Source organism: Homalodisca vitripennis, chromosome 1, assembly GCF_021130785.1.
Source record: "Homalodisca vitripennis isolate AUS2020 chromosome 1, UT_GWSS_2.1, whole genome shotgun sequence".
Classification (NCBI taxonomy): domain Eukaryota; kingdom Metazoa; phylum Arthropoda; class Insecta; order Hemiptera; family Cicadellidae; genus Homalodisca; species Homalodisca vitripennis.
The window spans coordinates 38279887-38301415 of record NC_060207.1 but is presented as its reverse complement, the minus strand read 5'-3'; the positions used below and the strand labels follow the sequence as shown (position 1 = coordinate 38301415).

Here is a 21529-nt window from a genome sequence, read left to right as displayed (position 1 = left end):
CAAAAGTTCTCAGTACTTGTAACATTCTTTGGATATACATAGGGACTAAAACTCATGCTGATATATTGGATCTATGAAGCCATAATAAAACCAATAGTGACACATAAAGCTGTTTTATGATGGCCAAAAATAGAACAAAATACAGCAGTCAAGATGCTATAGAGTCTCCAGAGCTTTCTTACAAAAAAAATTATTCGGATAATGAGCTCCTGTTCAACTTTGGCACTGGAAGGGTAGAATAAACTACTCTGGAGCAGGACGTGAAGAAGACAGCTGCATTAAGTTCTATAAAGCTTGAAGAATCTCTTTGATAAATTGACAAATTTAATATTAATCTTTATTGTAGATTTGCTGGATTTAAGGTTTTGGTTGTATATCACATATTACTACTACCTCCCGTGTTAACACCGGGAACATATTAACAGACACGAAAGTTGAGGAATAAAGCTCTGATTACATCAGTACTAATGTACTGAAAATGTTAGGCAACTTTAAATGATTCCAAATGGCAATTATGGATAATTTTCAGACAATATGCCAACTGATTGAACTGATATTTACCAAAAAAGTTAATCTTTTTGTTTTGTTATTTTTATTTATATTTATGAAATGAAATTTAATATCAAAGCTTTTAGCAAGTAATATCTAATATAGATGTACACCAGTGAGATTTACTAACTTGTAGAACAGGACTCCACCATCCTCGTTGATCTGTATTGGCCAGGCATCTAGAGAAGTGGTCTTAGGGTTCCACTCCAGGTCCGAGTGAATGTTAAGCACTGACATGTCACATGGGAAGAAACCACTTGGTTTAGCGAAATCTATGTATTCTTCTGCTATGCCACTCTTCTCTGACAACTGTCAACAAAACTCAACATCGATATACATCATTCCTCCTGAGACAATTTACAAAATAAAAATCGGTTTACTCACCACTTTGTCTTCAGCTGTCAATAACTAGGCATGACCAGTTTCAATCTTAGTGTGACCATCGTCAGATGCTTACAAGGTTACTCAGTTTCCGTAACGCCTTATAAAAATATTAAAATATAAAAAAACACACAAACAATACCTACATCAACGGAAAACAATGTACGAAGTGGGACTAATTAAAATTATCACGAGCATGTCTTTGGTGAACAGTATGCACTAGCTACCCAGGCTCTCAAGTGTTATGCTTAATAATACTCTTATTAATACTTGAATTTTGTTCTCTGCTGTGTTCTTACCCTCTTTGAATCACTGTCCTTAACACATCGTGTGCGGCGCGGTCACCGGCGACCGCCACAGACTGAAGAGCGCGGCGGTCACCGGTGACTGCGTGCACCATTGTTCGTTTAAGGTTTCAGTGTAGTTCAGCCATTCTCATATTCGGTAAAATACTTTACCGCAGTCAATGTATTAACATGTTTTTATCATGTTTAATGTGTTAAAAAATTCAGTGGGAACTGGAATTAAGTTTATCATTTAATGTACATTAAATGCTCTAATTTTCGAGTTTTAAAATACAGGATTCTTTGAGTGTACACATAAATTTAACTTTTGGAACAAGTGAAAAATATCCACATTTTCTTTAATACTATTGAGAGTGTGGTTTCTTATCAATGAGATGGTCTGCAAAACTTGATTTTTCTCCAGCTATATGTAGTCATTGACTGAGAAGAAGACAAAGTGGTGAGTGAACAATTTTCTTATTGTAATATCAACGCTAACCGCATGTTAGTCTTGAAAACAACACTAACAATGCTAGTTTATTTTTATCCTATTTTAAACTATTTGGATGAAGGCACTCACACATAATATCATGTGGTATATTCCATTTATATAGCCAGATGAAATGGTGGTGTTGCCACAAGTGTTGACTGCCGCAAAACTGAATAGTCAATAGTGAGTGAGGGTAACGGACTGTGGCGGGGGTTCGCAGAGCCGAGTGGTCGGGATCACTTCCGAATTGGAGCCTAGCTTTCCTGAGAAGGTTATATTTTCACAGCTGATGAATTTTGAATACCTGAATGAATACTGTGTGCCCAGCGGAAGAGTTTAAATTTAGCTCATATTACAAATTACTATTATTTTAAGCCAGTCACCATGTTTCAGTTATGTTAAACTAATACAATGATCTCATCCTCGTTTTAATGCCTTGTTCACTTAGTCATCACGTACCACCACAGGGGTCTCTGCGTAACACTAGTGGTACGCGTACCACAGGTTGGGAACCACTGCCTTAGACCGTAATAGGCCTCTCAGCCCCCTGTATGATGTATATTTTCTGCATCGGGACAACAAGGCAAACTCAGCTATTGCACTGGAAATATCTTAAACCAAAAGAAAATTATAAGAGCAGAAGTTGAGTTTTTTGACCGAAGTAGATTTCAGAATATATATACATTTATAATATTTTAATTGGGGTAATAAGGTAAACTCAACTGTAGCAATGTAAGTGAATTTAAACAACCGAAAACCTTTTGACTGAAGTAGACTTCTCAGTCATACATAAGTATATATATTTTCTCTGTCAGAACAACAAGACAAACTCAACTATGGTAACAGAAATGTTTTAGATCTTCCTTATATGACATGGCTAGAAGTAAAGTATTTTTGACCAAAATAGGTATCCGAGACCTATGTTTTTGTATTTTCTTGTCAGTGCAACAATGCATACTCAGCTTTGGCGTCAGAAATATAATTTATTCAAACAAGAAATGCTCCTAAGCAACCAAAATGTGAAATAAGGTTAAACTCTGATCCTCTTAACCATGAACACTGCAATAATATGTACCTGATGTATGCCTACATATGTTAGAAAAATTTCAATAACTCCATCAAAAGTGCTTTTAATAAATAGTATAACAAGTACAGTTATGAACGCTGTGTGTGAAACCACTTGTAACAGCTAGTATGAGAGTATATCAACAGTCAAAAAGAATTTCAGAACTCTGCAGCAAAAGATTTAATGTTACAAAATTGTTCTAACCTTTTCTTTCAGTTCATCAACATAATAGCTGTCCAATACAATCTCATGGAAAGGGTCTAGGGTGAGTGTAGCAGGATGCCAGTGTCGCACAAACAGGCTCAGCTGGTTGGTGGAGGTGACTGTATCCGGTTCTGACAACTCCTGCAGGAACACGTCACCATTGCTGTACACCATGACGTCATCTACCCATACTTGCGAATCCAGGTATATCCGGCCTACATTCTTCCAGTTCTTTTTCCTCATACGACACCTGGAATGGAATTTACACATCATTGATCAAACCAATCATTGCTTGAACTTATAGAAGATTTGGATGTTTCAAACTAACGTAAGTTTGTTCATAATAATTTAGGTCTTCGTTAAGGGTTTTCAAAAGAATATTATATTAATTAATCCGCCTCATCAAGTGACTCGGGTCTCATCTGTAGTTGGTGTTGCATTGGTCCACGAGTTCACTTTATGTCACACTCCAGACCTGAGATTGATGGGTGTCTGTAAAACTCTATGTTAATGAGTTGATGTAAAAGATTACATTAGGATATTAACTTTTTTTAAACTGAAATCACAATATAATGTAATGTGCAATAAATTAATATAATAATTATTATGTTATGTAAAATTATCTTACACTTAATTTTACTTTGTGCCATTATATCACGCTGATTTTTTAAAATTAGGCATCGAAAAACTTGATTTCTAGATTGGGTAATCAAGTTGTTGTTATGTGATCACTATATATATCCTTGTTTTAGGTAGTGTTACAATTAGTTTGTGTCTATAGTTGTTATATCGAATTACATCTTCTGTGTTTATTTTGTAGGCTGCATTTAAGTCAGATTACAACTCAAGTTTTTAGTTTTGATTTCTACTTAATAATTTTTAGTGCCATTATTAATCGAAAAATAATTGACACTTCTAGTATTTGTCCTAACTTAAAGGTAGTAAAAATGTATCAAGATACAACCAATTTAGGATTTGGTAAAAAGTAAATAATGACAATTAATAACTTTGCTAAAATGGGAGGAGCGAATGTATGTTTATAATAATCAGTTACGATTTAAATAATTTGCAAAATATGTTATTAAAAGTGATGTACTGCCATATATTTACTTACCTATTATACTCCAGGTTCATGTGCTTTTTATTCAAATCGTTTATGATTTCTTTCTTTGTTTGTCCTACAGTTATACCCTTTGCTATGATCCACTCACACAGGTATTTGATTGGCTGTAAAACACAATACCAATTAATTACTACTGATATTTGGATAACAATTAATTGGGTAAATTTTTATTTCATACAATTAAAAATGAATGTTGAATTATTTTAGCATTAAAACAACAGGCGCCTAGTACTAGTATTATTTGCTATTCCATAACAATTTCATTAATAATTATTGTTTTATTTCTTTTATTTATTTATTTTCTTACTATAATATCACATCTTGTATTACTACACTAGAGTTGTTAAAAAAATGTTGATATTTTTCTTTGCTTAAAGTTTTTATTTGATGATTTGAAATAACAGATTTCTGATATTTTCCATCATTATATGTAACACACTATCAGTAACATACAGGGTGTCCAAAAAGTCCCGGGTCGGTTAAATATTTTTCAAAATGAGCTTTTTGATTTTAACTTAACTAACCCAAAAACTGTTTACAATTAATTGTTGTTGTAGAATAATAAGTTTCGTTATTTCTTGAGAGGGATCGGAGTTTTGGGTTAGTAAAGTTAAAATCAAAAAGCTCATCAGTTAATTTTTTTACATTAACCTAAGTTGCAAACTCAAGCCATCTTTGAACGGCTGTCATTTTTGACTCGGTTATCCGTTTGATGTCGGGTTTGCGGGCTCTATACTCTACTAGTAAAGACCTTTTATTTCATATGCATATCAACCTATGCTTACATTTAAGATTTTCTTCTGACTCCTAGCGGGCCGCCCCCTGAGGAAAGTAGCGGATCACTGAATATGTGATAAAATAGATTTTTATGTCCAGTAACTTTGTGTAAGGTTTTTTGTAGCTCTATTTTAAATATTTTGAAAAATATTTAACCGACACCCGGGACTTTTTGGACCCAAACTCTAGCCATCTTTGAACGGCTGTCATTTTTGACTCGGTTATCCATATGAGGTCGGGTTTGCGGCTCTGTACTCTACTAATAAAGACCTTTTATTTGATATGCATATTAACCTATGCTTACATTTAACTTTTTCTTCTGACTCCTAGCGGGCCGCCCCCCTGAGGAAGTAGCGGATCACTGAATATGTGATAAAATAGATTTTTATGTCCAGTAACTTTTGTGTAAGGTTTTGCAGCTTTATTTTAAATATTTTGAAAAATATTTAACCGACCTGGGACTTTTTGGACCCAAACTCTAGCCATCTTTGAACGGCTGTCATTTTTTGACTCGGTTATCCATATGAGGTCGGGTTTTGCGGCTCTGTACTCTACTTAATAAAGACCTTTTATTTGATATGCATATTAACCTATGCTTACATTTAAACATTTTCTTCTGACTCCTAGCGGGCCGCCCCCCTGAGGAAGTAGCGGATCACTGAATATGTGATAAAATAGATTTTTATGTCCAGTAACTTTGTGTAAGGTTTTGTAGCTCTATTTTAAATATTTTGAAAAATATTTAACTGACCCGGAACTTTTTTGGACACCCTGTATAATGATGGCAAATGTCCACAATCCTACTATCCTGTTCATACTTGTTATAAATGCAAAATGTTATGATATTGTGGTACAAACATGACACAGAAATTCATCAACTGTACACCAATGGTGTCTTTAAGTATTATTAAATACGGTTTTAACCCTTTAAGTGGCGGTCATTTTGTGGTCTCAGTGGCAGGTTGTTTTCGGGTATATTGCCGTGATCGTTAAACTTATTTTTAGAAAATATTGTGTAAGTGATAACCTAAGCAACATTATATATTTTGTTTTCCTTATGAACTATAGAATAAGAATAAGTATGATATTTGGTTCCTTATTTTTTATTTTCAGATGAATATCGTTGTAGGTGTGTAAAGATTTTCTTTTAGAAAATTAATTTTTAAGTTCTACCTGTCCCGTCACTTTGAAACTACTGGAGCTACAAAAATAATGTCATATTCACAGAATATACACAATTTTATTCTAAATAAATTACTACCTATGCATTTTTTTCTATTTACAAGAACAAAAAAGTTAGAAGGGAAAAAACTAAATCAATGTACAAAACTGTTTTTTTGTTTTTTGTTTGTTTTTTTTTTTACTCTGAGTCACTAGTCACTAGGGCTTGTCTTTTTCCTCCAGTAGTGTAGGGCCTATAATAGTGGCTTAGTTTGTCATAGCACAGTATATTTCGTAAATATAAAACAGGAATTGTCTTATTGCAAACCCCTCCCCATCCTCAGACAGAGGTCAAAGTCGAGCGGTCCTAAGTAGATAACGTGATTACAGAATCTCGCCGCCCGTTCAGCTTGGTGCGCCGCATTCTTGTACTTCGTGTTTTACTGTGTGTGTAATTGAATTAGTGATGGGTGACACTATGAGAATTTGGGATTTACCCAGGAGCGAAGAGGGGACCATTAGTTTTTTACAAGATCGTGACTAGTTGCCTAAATCTAAAATATTCGTGGCGGTCGGCAGTTACGGCTAAAGGCGGAAATCCACTACACTACTCATCCTTGATATTTGCTGCATTCTGGGCGTCACAGGAAACCCATTAACAATTAATAATCGTTGTAAGTTTGTAATTGAAGAGTTGCTTTTTTCGTTCTATAATGTTTTTTTCTATAAATTTATATGTTTGTGTTCCTCATACTGGTGTGGTCGGTATAATCCCAAAGTACCCCAACATTTTCCATGACGAACGAATAACCTAAACATTTACCGGTAAACACAAACAACGCGATAAACAATAATATACTGACAATACTGACAGTACGCAGTCGCCAAACAAAACAGTGACGATACGAGTAGACAGCCGTTCTCTCGTCTGCCGCCAGGTCAAACGAAAAACTGTTGGATTCATTTAGGCCCAGCAAACGTTAGTAAACATGAATACACACTATACTATATGATATATATATATATAGGAAATTTCATGGAGAATACGATAGTTCAAACTAGGCCTAAAAATAATGGATGGTTGCGGAGCAACAGCCTTAAATGTGAAGCGACGGCTGTGACGGCGCTTTGCCACTTCGCGGCGGCGTGAATCATACGTCTCAGACGGCGCTTGCCACTTATAGGGTTAATTTATTTATATTTAAAAATCTAAATAATTATTCATTCTCCCATTATTTATATGCTTTTGGTTTTATGCTTTAATCAATAATAGCAACAGTAGAAATTTGATATAACCTAACATTTTTTAGGATTTAGTATATTTTGTAAGCTGTACGCTATTAAAGGCAACAGGATATTTCCAGACATTTGCCATCGTTCAGTAATACAAAAAAAATCATTGACATTATGTTTGGAGATCTACATACACATATAAGTCAGGAATCATATACAATTTATAAATTTGTATATTAATTTTCTAAACACCAATATGTAAATAGCTTTAAATTCAGTCTATAACTTGTTTTCCGGCAATAAGTTACTTTGTAATAAAGAAAAACCTCATATTTGTTACTAGGTCTAACTAAGAAAGTAAATTTTCAATCAGTCAAGCATTTAGAAATCCAGATTGACAGTAGATTAAATTGAAAACCCCATATTTAACAAGTTTTATGAAAATATAAGTTGAGTATTCTTGTCTGGAAACTAAAACTTTATTTTTAACTAAAATATCTTAGTTTTACCTATTTTTCAGTCTCACAGAATTTGGCTTTGGTGACACTACTCATGTATCTAATGTTATACTATACTTAAAAAGTAATTACAACAATATGTGGAGCAGAGCCTTCTGGTTACTGTAAGCCACTTTACATCAATATCAAAAATTATAAATTATTACAATATAGAATCCATCTATCAAACTCTTATTGCATTATAAGAAAATGGATTATCACAATACAAGAAACAAAAATATAATTAATGTCTCTAAGCATAGATTGATTAACCAGTTAATCTTTTTAAATACACAATACCTGAGTGGCTGATCAATTTTACTCTGTTTAGGAATTTTTAAATGCCCAAATGAATATATAGTTTTAAGCGGACTTCAGAAGTTATAATTAGTTTTAGTTTCAGTAAAAATGTTTACTTTTTAGAATACAATAACAAACATGTACTTGAAGAACCCTATTTCATGTATTTTGATTAATGTACATAAGGGATCTTGATTCTAGATTCTTAACTATTTTGTAATTTACAAGTGTTTTGGTTTGTGGCTGGGATGTTACTTATTCTTTCAGGTATGTAGGGACTACATATTTTTGAGAATGTGGATGTGGTGTGTTCAAAATTAATATGTAAATCTTAGTGTGCATATTTTTAATTGATTGCAGTCTTTTCAGGAGCTTATTTAATGCTACTGAATAAAACTGACACAAATATAGTTTTGATTTAATTTTTTGAAGAAATAATATATTTTAATAATTTCATTTTTTAAGTACAAATAATCATGAATGTTTGACCGTTCACGTAAGGATTATTCATTTTGCAACATATAGTCATGATCTAGCAATTTAACTTCTTTTCATAGAACAAATTTTAATTTTAAAGGCCATACAGTGATATGTACATGTATGTAGTACAATCATATGAAATTTAAACATAAAATAGCTCATAAATATAGCTATAGACAAAAATTGGGATACAACATCAGTGAAGCCTAACATGGTGTGGCGTACTCACTTTGTTTAAGGATATTCTGTGCTTATAAAATTACTACAAAACACAAAAAAAACAATGTGATAAAAGCTAGAATTAAATAAATATACCAACAAATTTTCAATAAATATTCCTAAAAAATTTGCTCTTACTAATTATATAATAACAGATTTAAAATAAATATTTATAATTTAATATCTGTATGCAATGACAAGTAAAGCCGAAAAAGTGAAAAATATAAACAAAAGTAATAACATTGTACTATATCATATATCACAGAAATATAATAGATTTCAGAAACTTTCACATATACTTCAGAGAATTAATAAAACAAAAGAATGTTAGAAACCTTTAGATAAATTTTCTAAGGAAATTAAAGCCACCATTTTGAGTGTTTTTGCTTGCCACCAGGCAATTTATGACATCAGCGATGACTCATTATTGGTCAAAACCTCAACTGTCTTCTCTGCTGCACTTGGGTATAATACTAAAGTATTTAAGTTTAGATCAACAAGGGGCACTATAATCAAACAAATGAGTACAAACTCAACATTGCCATCTTTGATTAATACTACAATAATATATTGATTAATGCTGCAATAATAATACAAAAAAATAAAATATGAATGAGATTTGATTTACAAAGTCAATTAATTGACTATTCTTTTTTTGGAATTCAATTATAATGATTCTTGTCTGATGCCTGATGCTTTAAAAAGCCCTGGTTATAGGAAAAATGAATTCCTTCTGTGAATGATGTTAAAAACGTTATGAGGACCTGCTTCAAGGTTTAGGTTTAAAATTCTATTTAGCCACCGGATTATTTTAGGACCCAAATCTTCAAATAATGAATTGAACTCATTCTCCGAGATGTTTACTGATCAGGCGTTATTGGCCGATAGGGCCAATGTTGGAGTATCGAAGTAAGTGAGAATCGCAATAAAGAAATTAATAAATAAAAATCAGTTGTACAATATAACTAACAGTCAATATGCCTTCACCTAACCTAATTCTGTCAACTGACCTGAGTTGAATTGAGCACCAGCTGGTAGACTTTGATCCGGTGTTCATCACAGGTGAGCTGCCGTCCCAAACGCACGACAAGAGTGTCATCACTCTTGAGTCCACTAAGGGAATCACACTGTCTTGTGCGTGGTGTCTCATAGTCTCCAGTGCCGCCACTGCGGTACAGCTTAAAACATGATGCCGGTACACCCACGTATGGCTCCAAACAGCTCTTAAGCGTTTCTATCGTCATCCGCTTATCTACTTGTATACACAGCGTCAGTGCTAAAAGTTTAAAGGAGTAACAATTAATTTTTTATGTAATATTTGCTTTCCTAATAAAAATAGTATGTAATAGTACATAGTGATTTAAATTGAGCCTCTTTCATTTGAAACTATTAATTATTGTATTAATTGAACGATTTCTTACTTTTCTTACATTCACCACTGACGGGCAAGGCCTTAAAATATGTGAACTGTTTAGGTGGGGGCTGATTTGAAGGTTCATCCCAATTTTCTTCTTCCTGAAAAATGAAATATTTTGATGAATTTCATGTAAATTATATACAATAGTATGTATATATTTGATCAAATATAGTATATTATAATTCGAATTTGAAATCTGGAGCATTTTGCATCGGGCTGATTTGAAGGTTCATCCCAATTTTCTTCTTCCTGAAAAATGAAATATTTTGACGAATTTCATGTAAATTATATACAATAGTATGTATATATTTGATAAAATATAGTATATTATAATTCGAATTTGAAATCTGGAGCATTTTGCATCTTGCAAGTTCATTATAACTTTCAAATTCAATATGGCAGCAATAAAAGTGTGGCGAATGCGGCAAATATTTCGCTGAAAAAAAAATATTTATTATTGATGATACTTTAAAACAAACCATATCAATACAAATTTAGAAGTAAAAAGTAAACTTTTTTAGCATTGATAGATGATCATGTGTTCACTAACATCGAGGTTTGTATAAAAGCGTTTTAATTTAATCAAACACATTCATACACAATAAGACCGTATCGAAACATTTTTATTACTTATAAAGACATACAAAGCTACATGAAATAAAACTACATTTTTTTTAATTTTAGAAATTTACCATCTCATTTCAATGAAGAATTTTTGTGTAATTTTGGGAATGATGGGTTTTGAAGAGATATCTCATCCAATGCAAAGATCTGTTGCTGTTTATGTTTATGTTTGGTTCCATGCTAACTAGCAGCACAGTAATTATAAATATATTAAAACAAAGTATGAATGAACATATCATGTTGAGTAGATAAACTCTGACAACAAAAAAACCCATATTTTAAATAATGAATTCATAAAAATGAGGTTCAAAGATTCAAAGCGCTTAAAATTCTTAGCAAGAGATTTAGTATGTAGCTTGTGCTATCAACAGTTAACCACACAATTTTGATATGAATGTCTTCTCCATGCACAGAACATAATGCACAATAATTTCTACCAGTTGCATGTTCTTTTCTAAAAGAGATCTAACGGTGCTATTAAATTCACAATCGCTGGGAGATTTGATCATGATGACTATTTTGAACACTAGTTAGGAGTGCTAAGAATGATGTATTGACCTTAACTGTGACAATCCACACTGCCCCTCAGATTATGCCATTACCCCCATCCATTTTGAACACTATTTAAGAGTGCTAAGAATGATGTATTGACCTTAACTGTGACAATCCACACTGCCCCTCAGAGCCATTACCCCCAACCATTTTGAACACTAGTTAAGAGTGCTAAGAATGATGTATTGACCTTAACTGTGACAATCCACACTGCCCCTCAGATTATGCCATTACCCCCATCCATTTTGCGATCAGATGACTTGAAATGTTCTTTCCAAATGACTCTCGTAGCCGAGGTCTAACCTACACTATTGGTCTTTATCTTTGACAATGACCTCTGTCCAACATCCTCTGCATTGAAGGTGGTCAAGCAATTTGTTATACCGCTACTCCAGTATTACAAATACTATATCAGAGTTGAGATGTGCTGGTCATGAACATCCATATGGCCATATGTCAGTCATATCATACGATTTTTCCCCCATATTATTTTTATTTGACAGTCAAACAAAAATCATTTGGGGTGTAAAAGAATCTGTAGAGTAACAGTATGCTGCAAAAACTTCATGATTTGCTGCTTCAAAATTGAATGTGAACAAAATAATTTTACTAAAAAACGGTAATTATAAAAAAACTTTAATAAAACAAGTTACATAATATATTTATAAGGAACAATGAATTTTACAATAAAACCTGGATTTTATAATAGCTATTAAATAAATAGTGTTTTAATTGTAAAAACCCAAAAATTATTTTTAATACGATTTTTTTTTACTAAACAATTCTATTAGTACAAACAATACCCGCTTGGAAATGGTTTTTCTGTACTAACTTTATAAAATAAATAATTTCAATTGCTATGAAAGCAAATGCAGAAAAATAGTAATACTTGGTGATAGTACAGAATCAATTTTCAACTTAAACAGATTGTTGTGATGTGTCAGTTAAATGTGAATATGTCTGATAATATATATTCAAGCTAAAGCCATCATACAAATATTGTGTTTTAGGGAAAAATTTGATAATAAATTTGAGAATACAATCTAAAACTACCAAATGTTTAAATTATTTTACAAATTTTTTTGTTTCAAAGTTTGTAATGATTTATATATATATATATATATATATATATATATATATATATATATATATATACACTACTACAAAAACCCTCCATAAAACATTAAACCATTTACAATGTAAAGATTACAAAAAATATATATGTGAAAAAAAAAACAGATTAAAAAAGAGAGAACCTTGACATGAACACAATAGCTTTATAACACAAATGAGCTGAAGGCAAGCTCCAATACAACTATACTGAGGTTTTCCTGCTCCCTTTGTGTTTCTATATAACTTTTTTGTTTTATTGTACAGATATAAGTTTATATATGTATATATTACATATGTACATATTATATATGTATAGTAATGTGTTAGATGTATGTGTAAGATAAATATAATAAATCAAATAATTGTTCTTCCTTTGTACTAAGTAAAAGATAAACAACATTTACTATGTGCCATGTCAGATAAATGTGGAATATTAGACATGGGATAGTTGGATAAACATGACTGTACAGTACAGAGAAACAAGAAAATAGAAAGAGGCACTATTATTAAGACAGAAAAGTTTAAAAGGTAATAAATGATAGTTTTTAATCAGAATCAAATGAAATAATGGAATCAAAAAATCTCTTTAAAAAATACAGTAATACATTTTCTACTGAAACATGAATTCTCATCCTGGATGAAGTCTGGCCTTAATTTCCATAATTTTTAAATCATTTGATTTTTACTGCAATTTAATGTTTAAACATATGAGAAAACGGTGATCAAACCTTACAAAGTATATCTTTTAAATAACTTGCCTCCTCATATCTAAATCATTACCAATGAGTACCTCAATTAACAAACAAGTTAAAAGTTGCAAAATTGTTTTGAAATATAAAATAAAAATACTGACCTTGTGTGAATTCAATACATAATACATAAAAAAGGATAAAGATATTAAAGAACACCTTAAAGATATTAATAAAGTAATACATTTAATTACCATAAAGTTAAGTACAAAAATATGTTATTTAAGAAGGCTTATTGCGTTAAAGACAAAGCGGAAAAAATACTGATATGTTTCTAAATAACCTATTAAAGTCTTTTGTGACTAAAAAAGCAACCTAACCATAAGAAAAAAGTAATTTGTATACACTAAGTTAATTAATACCTACAAAATAATGTAACTCTTAATTTTTATTGTTTTCAAATTACTGTATTTATAAAATATCCCAAAGAAAACTACAGAGCTAACAATAAAGTAACAATATATCATCATATTGGTAACATGTTATTTCAGTTATTATTTTTTTAATTGAGTCACAAAACAAAAAAATTGCATTACTAATTTTTTATTAAAATATGTTTTTTACTTCAACTATCCAATATTTTAAGAGTTTCCTATTGTTAAGAGACTAGCGAATGCGTACAGTTAGAGAGAGGGGTAACTTGAATTTTTTGGTTGCTCAGATTATGCTTCAACTGAGCTAGAAAAATTATAGTTGACAGCACAACACTTCACTTCACGTCAAGCAATGCAGCAGCATGCCATTAGGGGGGAGGAATCATGCCAGGACGGCCGACAGACACTTGAAATATAATGTCACTGATCTTGTGCTTGGCCACTGCCAGGGTTATCGGGTCAGTTATTTTACGGAGCTCTGCGGCCACATAATGTCCAAATGCTGAGAACTCATCAGTCAAAGTACAACAGGAGATCAGTTGCGAGTGGGCCAGACTACAAACTAGACTACTCTCTGAGCTTACATTGCCATCAGGGGTCGAGGGTGTGACCACCTCCTGCAAGGAAACCATTGCTTAATATCTCCTAAGATATACAATTTGTTCAAATGCTCTTTAATAACTTTCATTAAATCTATATTAACTGTTCATAAACAATAATTATCAATTAGTAAATTCTAGGGATGTGTCAGTATTACTTATTTAATTACAATGTCACGTCTTCAATGAGTGATTTCAGTTCTCTGCCTTTTATCTTAATCATTAATTCTAGATTGTATTGTATTATTTGTATGCCACATACATTTTTGTAATTTTGTACCACCATGTCCATTATTATTCATATGACACATGGCGATAAGATCTGAATATTTTTTTTAGTTCTGAAGATTTGATTATGTGAATGATTATTTTGCAAATTGATTTGAAAAGATGTGGAACAGTAATTACAAAAGCATTAAAAAGTACTAGTACTAGGAACTGACTTCTCTTCCCATCGTTACATATAGCATTTTTTAATGATATATTTTAGAAAATCCCTCAAAATAATTTTGAGAACATTGTCGGAGTTTGTGGAAAATATTACAATTAATCTTAAAAATCAACTTACATGTCGCACATTCCATAAGATGTCTCTGAATGCACAAATAGAGCAACTATAAAACAAACACTAGGATTCTTTACTGACCTCAAACAATAGTGAAAAAATTGAAGAGTCAAGGAACCCAATTATGATTTATGTATCAAAATTTACAGATGTTTGAGCCAAAGATTTTCACTAACAATTATTGATTTAATTATTTTATTTCTTATACTTGAATGTATATCGGTGGAATATTGTAAATATTAGTTAATTTCTTTGACTGTTTTTGAAATATAGAAATGTTTAAAGATGTCTTCCCCTTCTCCCAAACAGAATTTGATAAGTTCTCAATAACTTTCTTTTAATTGTTTATAAATGTATGTGGCATAAACATTGTAACTCCATATTATTTGATTTGCATTTTAATCCTCAGTAAAATGTGCATTAACACAGATAATTTAATTTTTACTCACAAAATAACAGTGAACAAAAGTGTAATTCAACCAAAACTAACCTGATTATTCATTTGTGTTTCAAATAAGTTAATTTGGACCACACAGTTCTCAAACAAATAGATTTATGGCGGAGTCTTGTATTAAATTTAATGAAAATATTATATTGCCTTTAAATTATAGCAATTACGATACCACTAACCACTACTTGATTTCTAAATTGATAAAGTAATATAGTGTTTTAATAGCATTTTATTCTGAGTTTAAATGCTAGAACAATCCTTAACTATCATCGTTGGATACTAACGAGTACATGTCATTGTTTCTTAAGATTACAGGATGATCAACTCATAATGGCCACCATTGGGATCTTAAAAAAGTATTCATTTTAAAGCAACCTTAAAGTTGGAAACTTACCTTATTTTTTATGCATATGATAAATTACATTTGTCAGGTTTATATTAGTTTGTCACTCTAATCCTAATCTGAGTTAAAACATTTTCTGAGTATCCAAAATTAATCCAAGTAATCCGTAGCCACCTTGAGTTGACTACCTTGTATACTGTCTTTTGAGTTTATTTGTTTTTGTATGTATATCTAGTGAAATTCTTTAGACACTGGCACAATATACTTCAAACAAATTTTAGAGAGTCCTCTTCCAATCTATTCATGTTTAGTTGAAATATTGTAATAAAGTTTTAAAAAGTAATTTCACTCAACTAATTGTCTCCACTTGACGAACAGAACTGAACTCTTGATTAGAGTAAAAATTTGGGTGGTAGGATTATGAAAAGTTCAGAAAAGGAGTTGAGTGGCTGTCGGCTGTCTCCCTGCCAAAACAACTCATCCGTCAGCTGGGTCTGGCACTCGACTGGCTCGATTGCTCACTAGGCGAGTTTCAACTTGCCCTCATACTTAAATAATGTAAACCAGCCCTTAGTACTTGTAATGTATACATAAACTATTTATCAACAAGAATTTTACTAATTAATTTGTCTTAATACATCTGAACATTTAAAATCAGTAAGATCTCAGTTGCTCAAATTGATTTTAAATTTAATGTTTCTTTGATAAATAACTGGAACCAAGAACCAAGAATATACAAAATTCTGTTTCTCTGTATTATTAGGTTAACACTGAGTAACACATTTCTTCGTGTAATGCCTAATACTTACTGAGATATTTACAATAAACAAAACATTTGTATAAAACAGTATTCAAATGATAAATGCAGACTATTTTTAGTACCATTCATATTGGTAAATTATATATAACTAAAAAATAAAAAAAAAAAAAAAAAACATTTGAGCAATAATTCTGTTAACATTTTATTATGTCTTAAATTAAAACATTCATTTGATGTGTGACTATAATACAATATAAAAAAATAATACAGCATGACACCATAACTTCAATTGAATTATTTATTCACAGTTTCAAAAGAAAGACCAGGGATAATGAACACTAGATTTTTAATTGTGTAATTTATGTGAAAAATATTATGTATATACAGTACAACCTCACTTATCCGGACCTCATTTATTGAGATCTCTGGGATATACAGGTCAATATTCAGGGTGAGGGAAGTCCAATTTGTTGAAGAAAAATATGCAATTTTTATAGAATTTGCATCATAATTTGTTTCGCATTAACATATATTCCAGTATTCAGAATAATATACTAACAAATTAACAATGTTGTTCAAAGCCTATAAGAGGTTGATGATTGTAAATTTGGAATACATAAATGATTGCTGAAGATAGCAAAGAGCATTGGTGTGATAAATTATATTTGTCAAGTTCATATCAGTTCGTTAAAATAATCCTAATCTGAGATAAAAAGATTTTCGGAGTATCCAAGTCTAAAATTAATCTAAGTATTCCATTATATGCAGTCCACTAGAAGATACAATATACAATAATTAGGTTGATAACTTACTGGTGCTGGCAAGGGATTAGGCTCCTCATCTGAAGGTGAAGCCAACTGGTTGTCACCATCACTCACACACTCATCCTGCACATCTCCGATCAGAGTTCTGTGGGACATAAATCAACAATAATTAGGTTGACAACTTACTGGCGCTGGCAAGGGATTAGGCTCCTCATCTGAAGGTGAAGCCAACTGGTTGTCACCATCACTCACACACTCATCCTGCACATCTCCGATCAGAGTTCTGTGGGACATACATCAACAATAATTAGGTTGATAAGGTTGATAACTTACTGGTGCTGGCAAGGGATTAGGCTCCTCATCTGAAGGTGAAGCCAACTGGTTGTCACCATCACTCACACACTCATCCTGCACATCTCCGGTCAGAGTTCTGTGGGACATACATCAACAATAATTAGGTTGACAACTAACTGGTGCTGGCAAGGGATTAGGCTCCTCATCTGAAGGTGAAGCCAACTGGTTGTCACCATCACTCACACACTCATCCTGCACATCTCCGATCAGAGTTCTGTGGGACATACATCAACAATAATTAGGTTGACAACTTACGGTTGTTCTTATGGTTGAGTGTTAGTATTCGCGGCACCATTCTCGTGGAGAGTTTTTTCATGTCCAAATGTTTGTGGAAAATATGATGTACCCATAAAGTTGAGAAACCTAAAGCATGAGCCAACTCATGCACTTCCATTCTCCGATATCATTCCATGGATTTTATCGATGATTTCCAGCGTGATCACCACTTTTGAGCAAAGTTCAGCATCACTAGTTCTGTTACGACCACAACGGAATGCTGTAAACAACTTCTAAACCATTGAAATTGAAAGCACTGATTCCTCGTAGTATTTATCGTCTTTCTTTAGTTTCAGTGATGGATTTTTTTCCATAAAAAGTATTGCTTAATCAGCACATAAAATTCACAGTTCTCATTTAGTGGAAACTCACGAGGTTGTCTGCTTTGAACGGCTATCAAACACCACTGCATGACACAGCTTGCTCAACATTAGAAGGTTGTCCATTGATAGCTTAAAGTTGAATGCAGCACTGTTACCTTTGAAGTAACTGTGCAGAAATTCAAAAAGTCACTGACTTATCAAACCCCTCTCGTATATTGAAAAGTTTAACCTGCTCTGTTGAAATTCCACTGGAGTCGAGGGAAAGATCTTAAGATGGGAATTTATACTCCGACTGATACAAGAACAGATCTAAGGTTTGGCTTACTACCTGTATATAAGAAAGCAGTTAGTACAAAAATATTTTTGTAGTATTCAAAATATTTCTGGAATCATAAAAATATAGAGTAAATTTTATTTACTGTATAGTACGATTCTTATTTTACACTTACATTAAATAGAAATAATTTTCAAGGTTTTTGTAACACAGTACCTTAGAGTGAAATTGAACCATCAGTTGTAAAGTTAAACATAATTTAATAACATATTACATGCATGATAGGTGTAAATAAATGTGAAGAGCAGACCTGTCACTGTCAGTGAGACTGCTGTCTTCACTGGTACTCTGGTCACTGTGTCCACCAGCCCCACCACTGATCCCGCCACTCTCCTCATCTCCTGCGCCAGTCAGGATCAGTGGCAGCATCAGCCCTCTCGCTCCACACACCTTGCTCATAACAGCTGGCTCTGTTGCCGCTGCACAATCAATACAGTTACAAAATAACAAAAATGTTGATATTTTCTTTTTTGTGTATTATGTGTTAATGCATATTAGGACAATGTTTTAGTTTCATATTTTTTGTAAAGTGTCAAGTTCACCCGAGGAAGAAAATTAACAATAGAAATTTAAAATTGAAATTTTCTGTTTACTGATAATAACATGATAGCAAATTTCTGTAATAATTCTAGATTACAAAAATAGATTTTAACAATCAATGTCATGCATGATTAATGAAGGCAAAAGGGTAGGTTTTTAACACGAGGGTATAATGAGCAGCGTTACCTTTACCTGATTTGAAGATAATTTTTCTTCTTATCATAGACTTTAAAACACACAAAAATGGGATACTTTGTGCCAACTGGACCTACTTTGTCAACCTCAGAGAAGTTAAATTTGAAATGTCCAGTGATATCAAATTGGAGAAACAAAGAAAATTGAGTCTGAGTATACTTCACACAAAATACTGTGTATATATATATATTAACACATACATAGAAAAATGATTTGTGTTTAGTTTAGGTTGGCTCTCTGGATTTGGTGACCCATTCTAGGAAGACCTAATGGGGGGGGGGGTTAGCAATAAAGATTTTCCATACCTCCCAGCAAAAGGGAGCATTCCCCCCCCCCCCGTATATGTCAAATGCTAACAATACAAAAAAAATTCAAGTTTAAAGCCGTTTGAAAGCATTATTATTATTGTATGCTCTGCAAAAACGACTATAACATAAGCGAAAATATAACCTTTTAGGACCCTTCCGATAACACAAAGAATTTCAAGAAAATTACACTGTACTAAAGAGAACGACAAAGGTTCGGATAAATAGACACATCTTAAGAAGATTGTCATCCCACATAAATTGTTGTTTTCTGTGTTGTCAACAATAAATTGTTTACAATCATCTATATGCTAATGTGATAGTATAATACAACCATAGTGTGCTGAGGATTGTTCAGATAAGTATTTTGAAAGTATTTAAATATAAGGTTCCGTCTTGCTAACAACAACTAAAGTAAAAATTTGTTTTAATATTATTACTCACATCATGATGGTCAAAACCACATGTTTTTTAAATGCACTCTCTAAGAAGATTTGGTGGCTTTCAAGAAATCCTACAGGCACAATTAAATAGTGTTCTTAATTTTTCACCACTAACTGACAATTTAAATTGATATCTCTACAAAAAGACAATTTATAGTAAAGCATACAGAATATATTTAAACAGGAAATAGGAAGACAGCATTTGACTCAAGTAGCATGTTGTAACCAATCACTTTGCTTCACCGGCGAACCAACTAAGTACAGAAACAGCTGTTGCTGGCTGACAGCAGCAGCAGCCAGACTTGTTATCTCCCAGCTGTCAATCAACCAAAGTAAACAAAAGAAGCTAACTAGGATATGCTATCAGTGACTGATAACCACACCAAGGTCACTGGAACCAGCTGCTCAGTGGATAGAGCCACTGCCTACTGGCAGCAGGATCCCTATTTCAAATCCACCTGGACCCTAGTAAACTTTTTGCTATAGAAAAAAGAAATACACTATTTATTATATTTTTAATTTTAATTGTATTTATCAAGAACCAAAATACGAGGGCAAATCAAATATAAAAGGTAATTTTGCTGTTGAGTGTACCAAACACGTTCGGACGTGATGCGGCTGTGGGCGATTGTCGTTTTGCTTAATAGGAGTGGGGGGAACTGCTTGCTTCACACTAGCGTTGTGTTCTGCCTTCAGTACAGCCATGACCGAGCGAGAGGTACATCCATCTGTTGCGCAACGCATCGTCATAACATTTTTAACAAATGAAGGTGTTATGCCTTCGGAAATTTTTACTCGTTTGCAGGCACAGTTTGGGGACACTATTCTGTCTCAAAATTGAGTGTACACGTGGGCCAGAGAATTTAGGGATGGCCGAGAACGTGTTGAAAACGAAAGTCACGGTCGACGCCCAAGGTCAAGTCTTACAGATGACAACATTAGTGCGGTTCGACAGCTTATTGAAGGTGATCGCCGGTTAACTGTTCAAGAAATCTCGTCGGAAATTGGTATCAGCTACGGGAGTGTTCAGTCTGTAATCACAGAGCACCTTGGCTTCAGAAAAATTAGTGCTCGCTGGGTTCCGAGGTTGTTGACCGGAAATCAAAAACAGGTCAGGTCGGAGATTGCTGGGAGACTTCTGCAACGATTTCAAGAAGAAGGTGAAGATTTTTTGAGTCGCATCATCACATGTGATGAGACGTGGGTCCACCATTACACTCCCGAATCGAAAATAGCAAGTAAGGAGTGGCAAAGGAAGGATGAAGGCTGCCCAGTGAAAGCCAAAACTCGTCTCTCAGCTGGAAAAGTTCTTGCAACAATTTTTGTTGACTCAAGGGGAGTTCTACTCATTGATTTTCTTCACGATCAACGAACAGTGAATGCGGCTTACTACAGTCAGCCAGGTGCTACAGTCAGCAAAAACCAGTTACCGGAACAGAAGACGAGGTGTGCCCATTAGAGATGTCATCCTTCTCCATGACAACGCAAGGCCTCACACCGCATTGGTGACAAGGGATAAATTGGAAGAAATGGACTGGGAAACTCTCGAACACCCTCCTTACAGTACAGACCTGTCCCCTTGTGACTATTTTTTGTTTGCTCCCCTGAAAGAATCACTTGGAGGAAAACGATTTGAAAACAATGAGGACGTCGAAAAGCACGTGCGCGATTGGTTAACAACTCG

General features: G+C 33.1%; 2 protein-coding genes across 6 annotated transcripts in view; both read right to left on the bottom strand.

The window, feature by feature from the left end:
* LOC124359937 (ubiquitin carboxyl-terminal hydrolase 47-like) overlaps positions 1-21529 on the bottom strand; it is a 133660-nt gene that overhangs the window by 4778 nt on the left and 107353 nt on the right. For all 4 annotated transcript variants that reach the window (XM_046813129.1, XM_046813110.1, XM_046813120.1 and 1 more), the window contains 7 exons: positions 18613-18781; positions 17547-17643; positions 10186-10279; positions 9775-10040; positions 4089-4201; positions 2975-3224; positions 680-858 (listed from right to left, as the gene is read on the bottom strand). In XM_046813129.1, coding sequence (XP_046669085.1) covers positions 680-858; positions 2975-3224; positions 4089-4201; positions 9775-10040; positions 10186-10279; positions 17547-17643; positions 18613-18781 — 1168 coding nt within the window. The remainder of the gene's footprint in view (positions 1-679; positions 859-2974; positions 3225-4088; positions 4202-9774; positions 10041-10185; positions 10280-17546; positions 17644-18612; positions 18782-21529) is intronic.
* On the bottom strand, positions 10286-17523 carry LOC124359963. Of its 2 annotated transcripts, XM_046813172.1 has the most exons (3): positions 17124-17523; positions 14178-14210; positions 10286-10430 (listed from the first exon to the last, which is right to left on the bottom strand). In XM_046813172.1, exons 1-3 carry the CDS (start codon positions 17229-17231, stop codon positions 10344-10346), a joined length of 228 nt encoding a protein of 75 aa, XP_046669128.1. In that variant the 5' UTR covers positions 17232-17523; the 3' UTR covers positions 10286-10343. The 2 variants fall into 2 exon arrangements, with proteins under 2 accessions (XP_046669128.1, XP_046669118.1); XM_046813162.1 differs by lacking the exon at positions 10286-10430 and having other exon boundaries at positions 13383-14210; positions 17124-17400.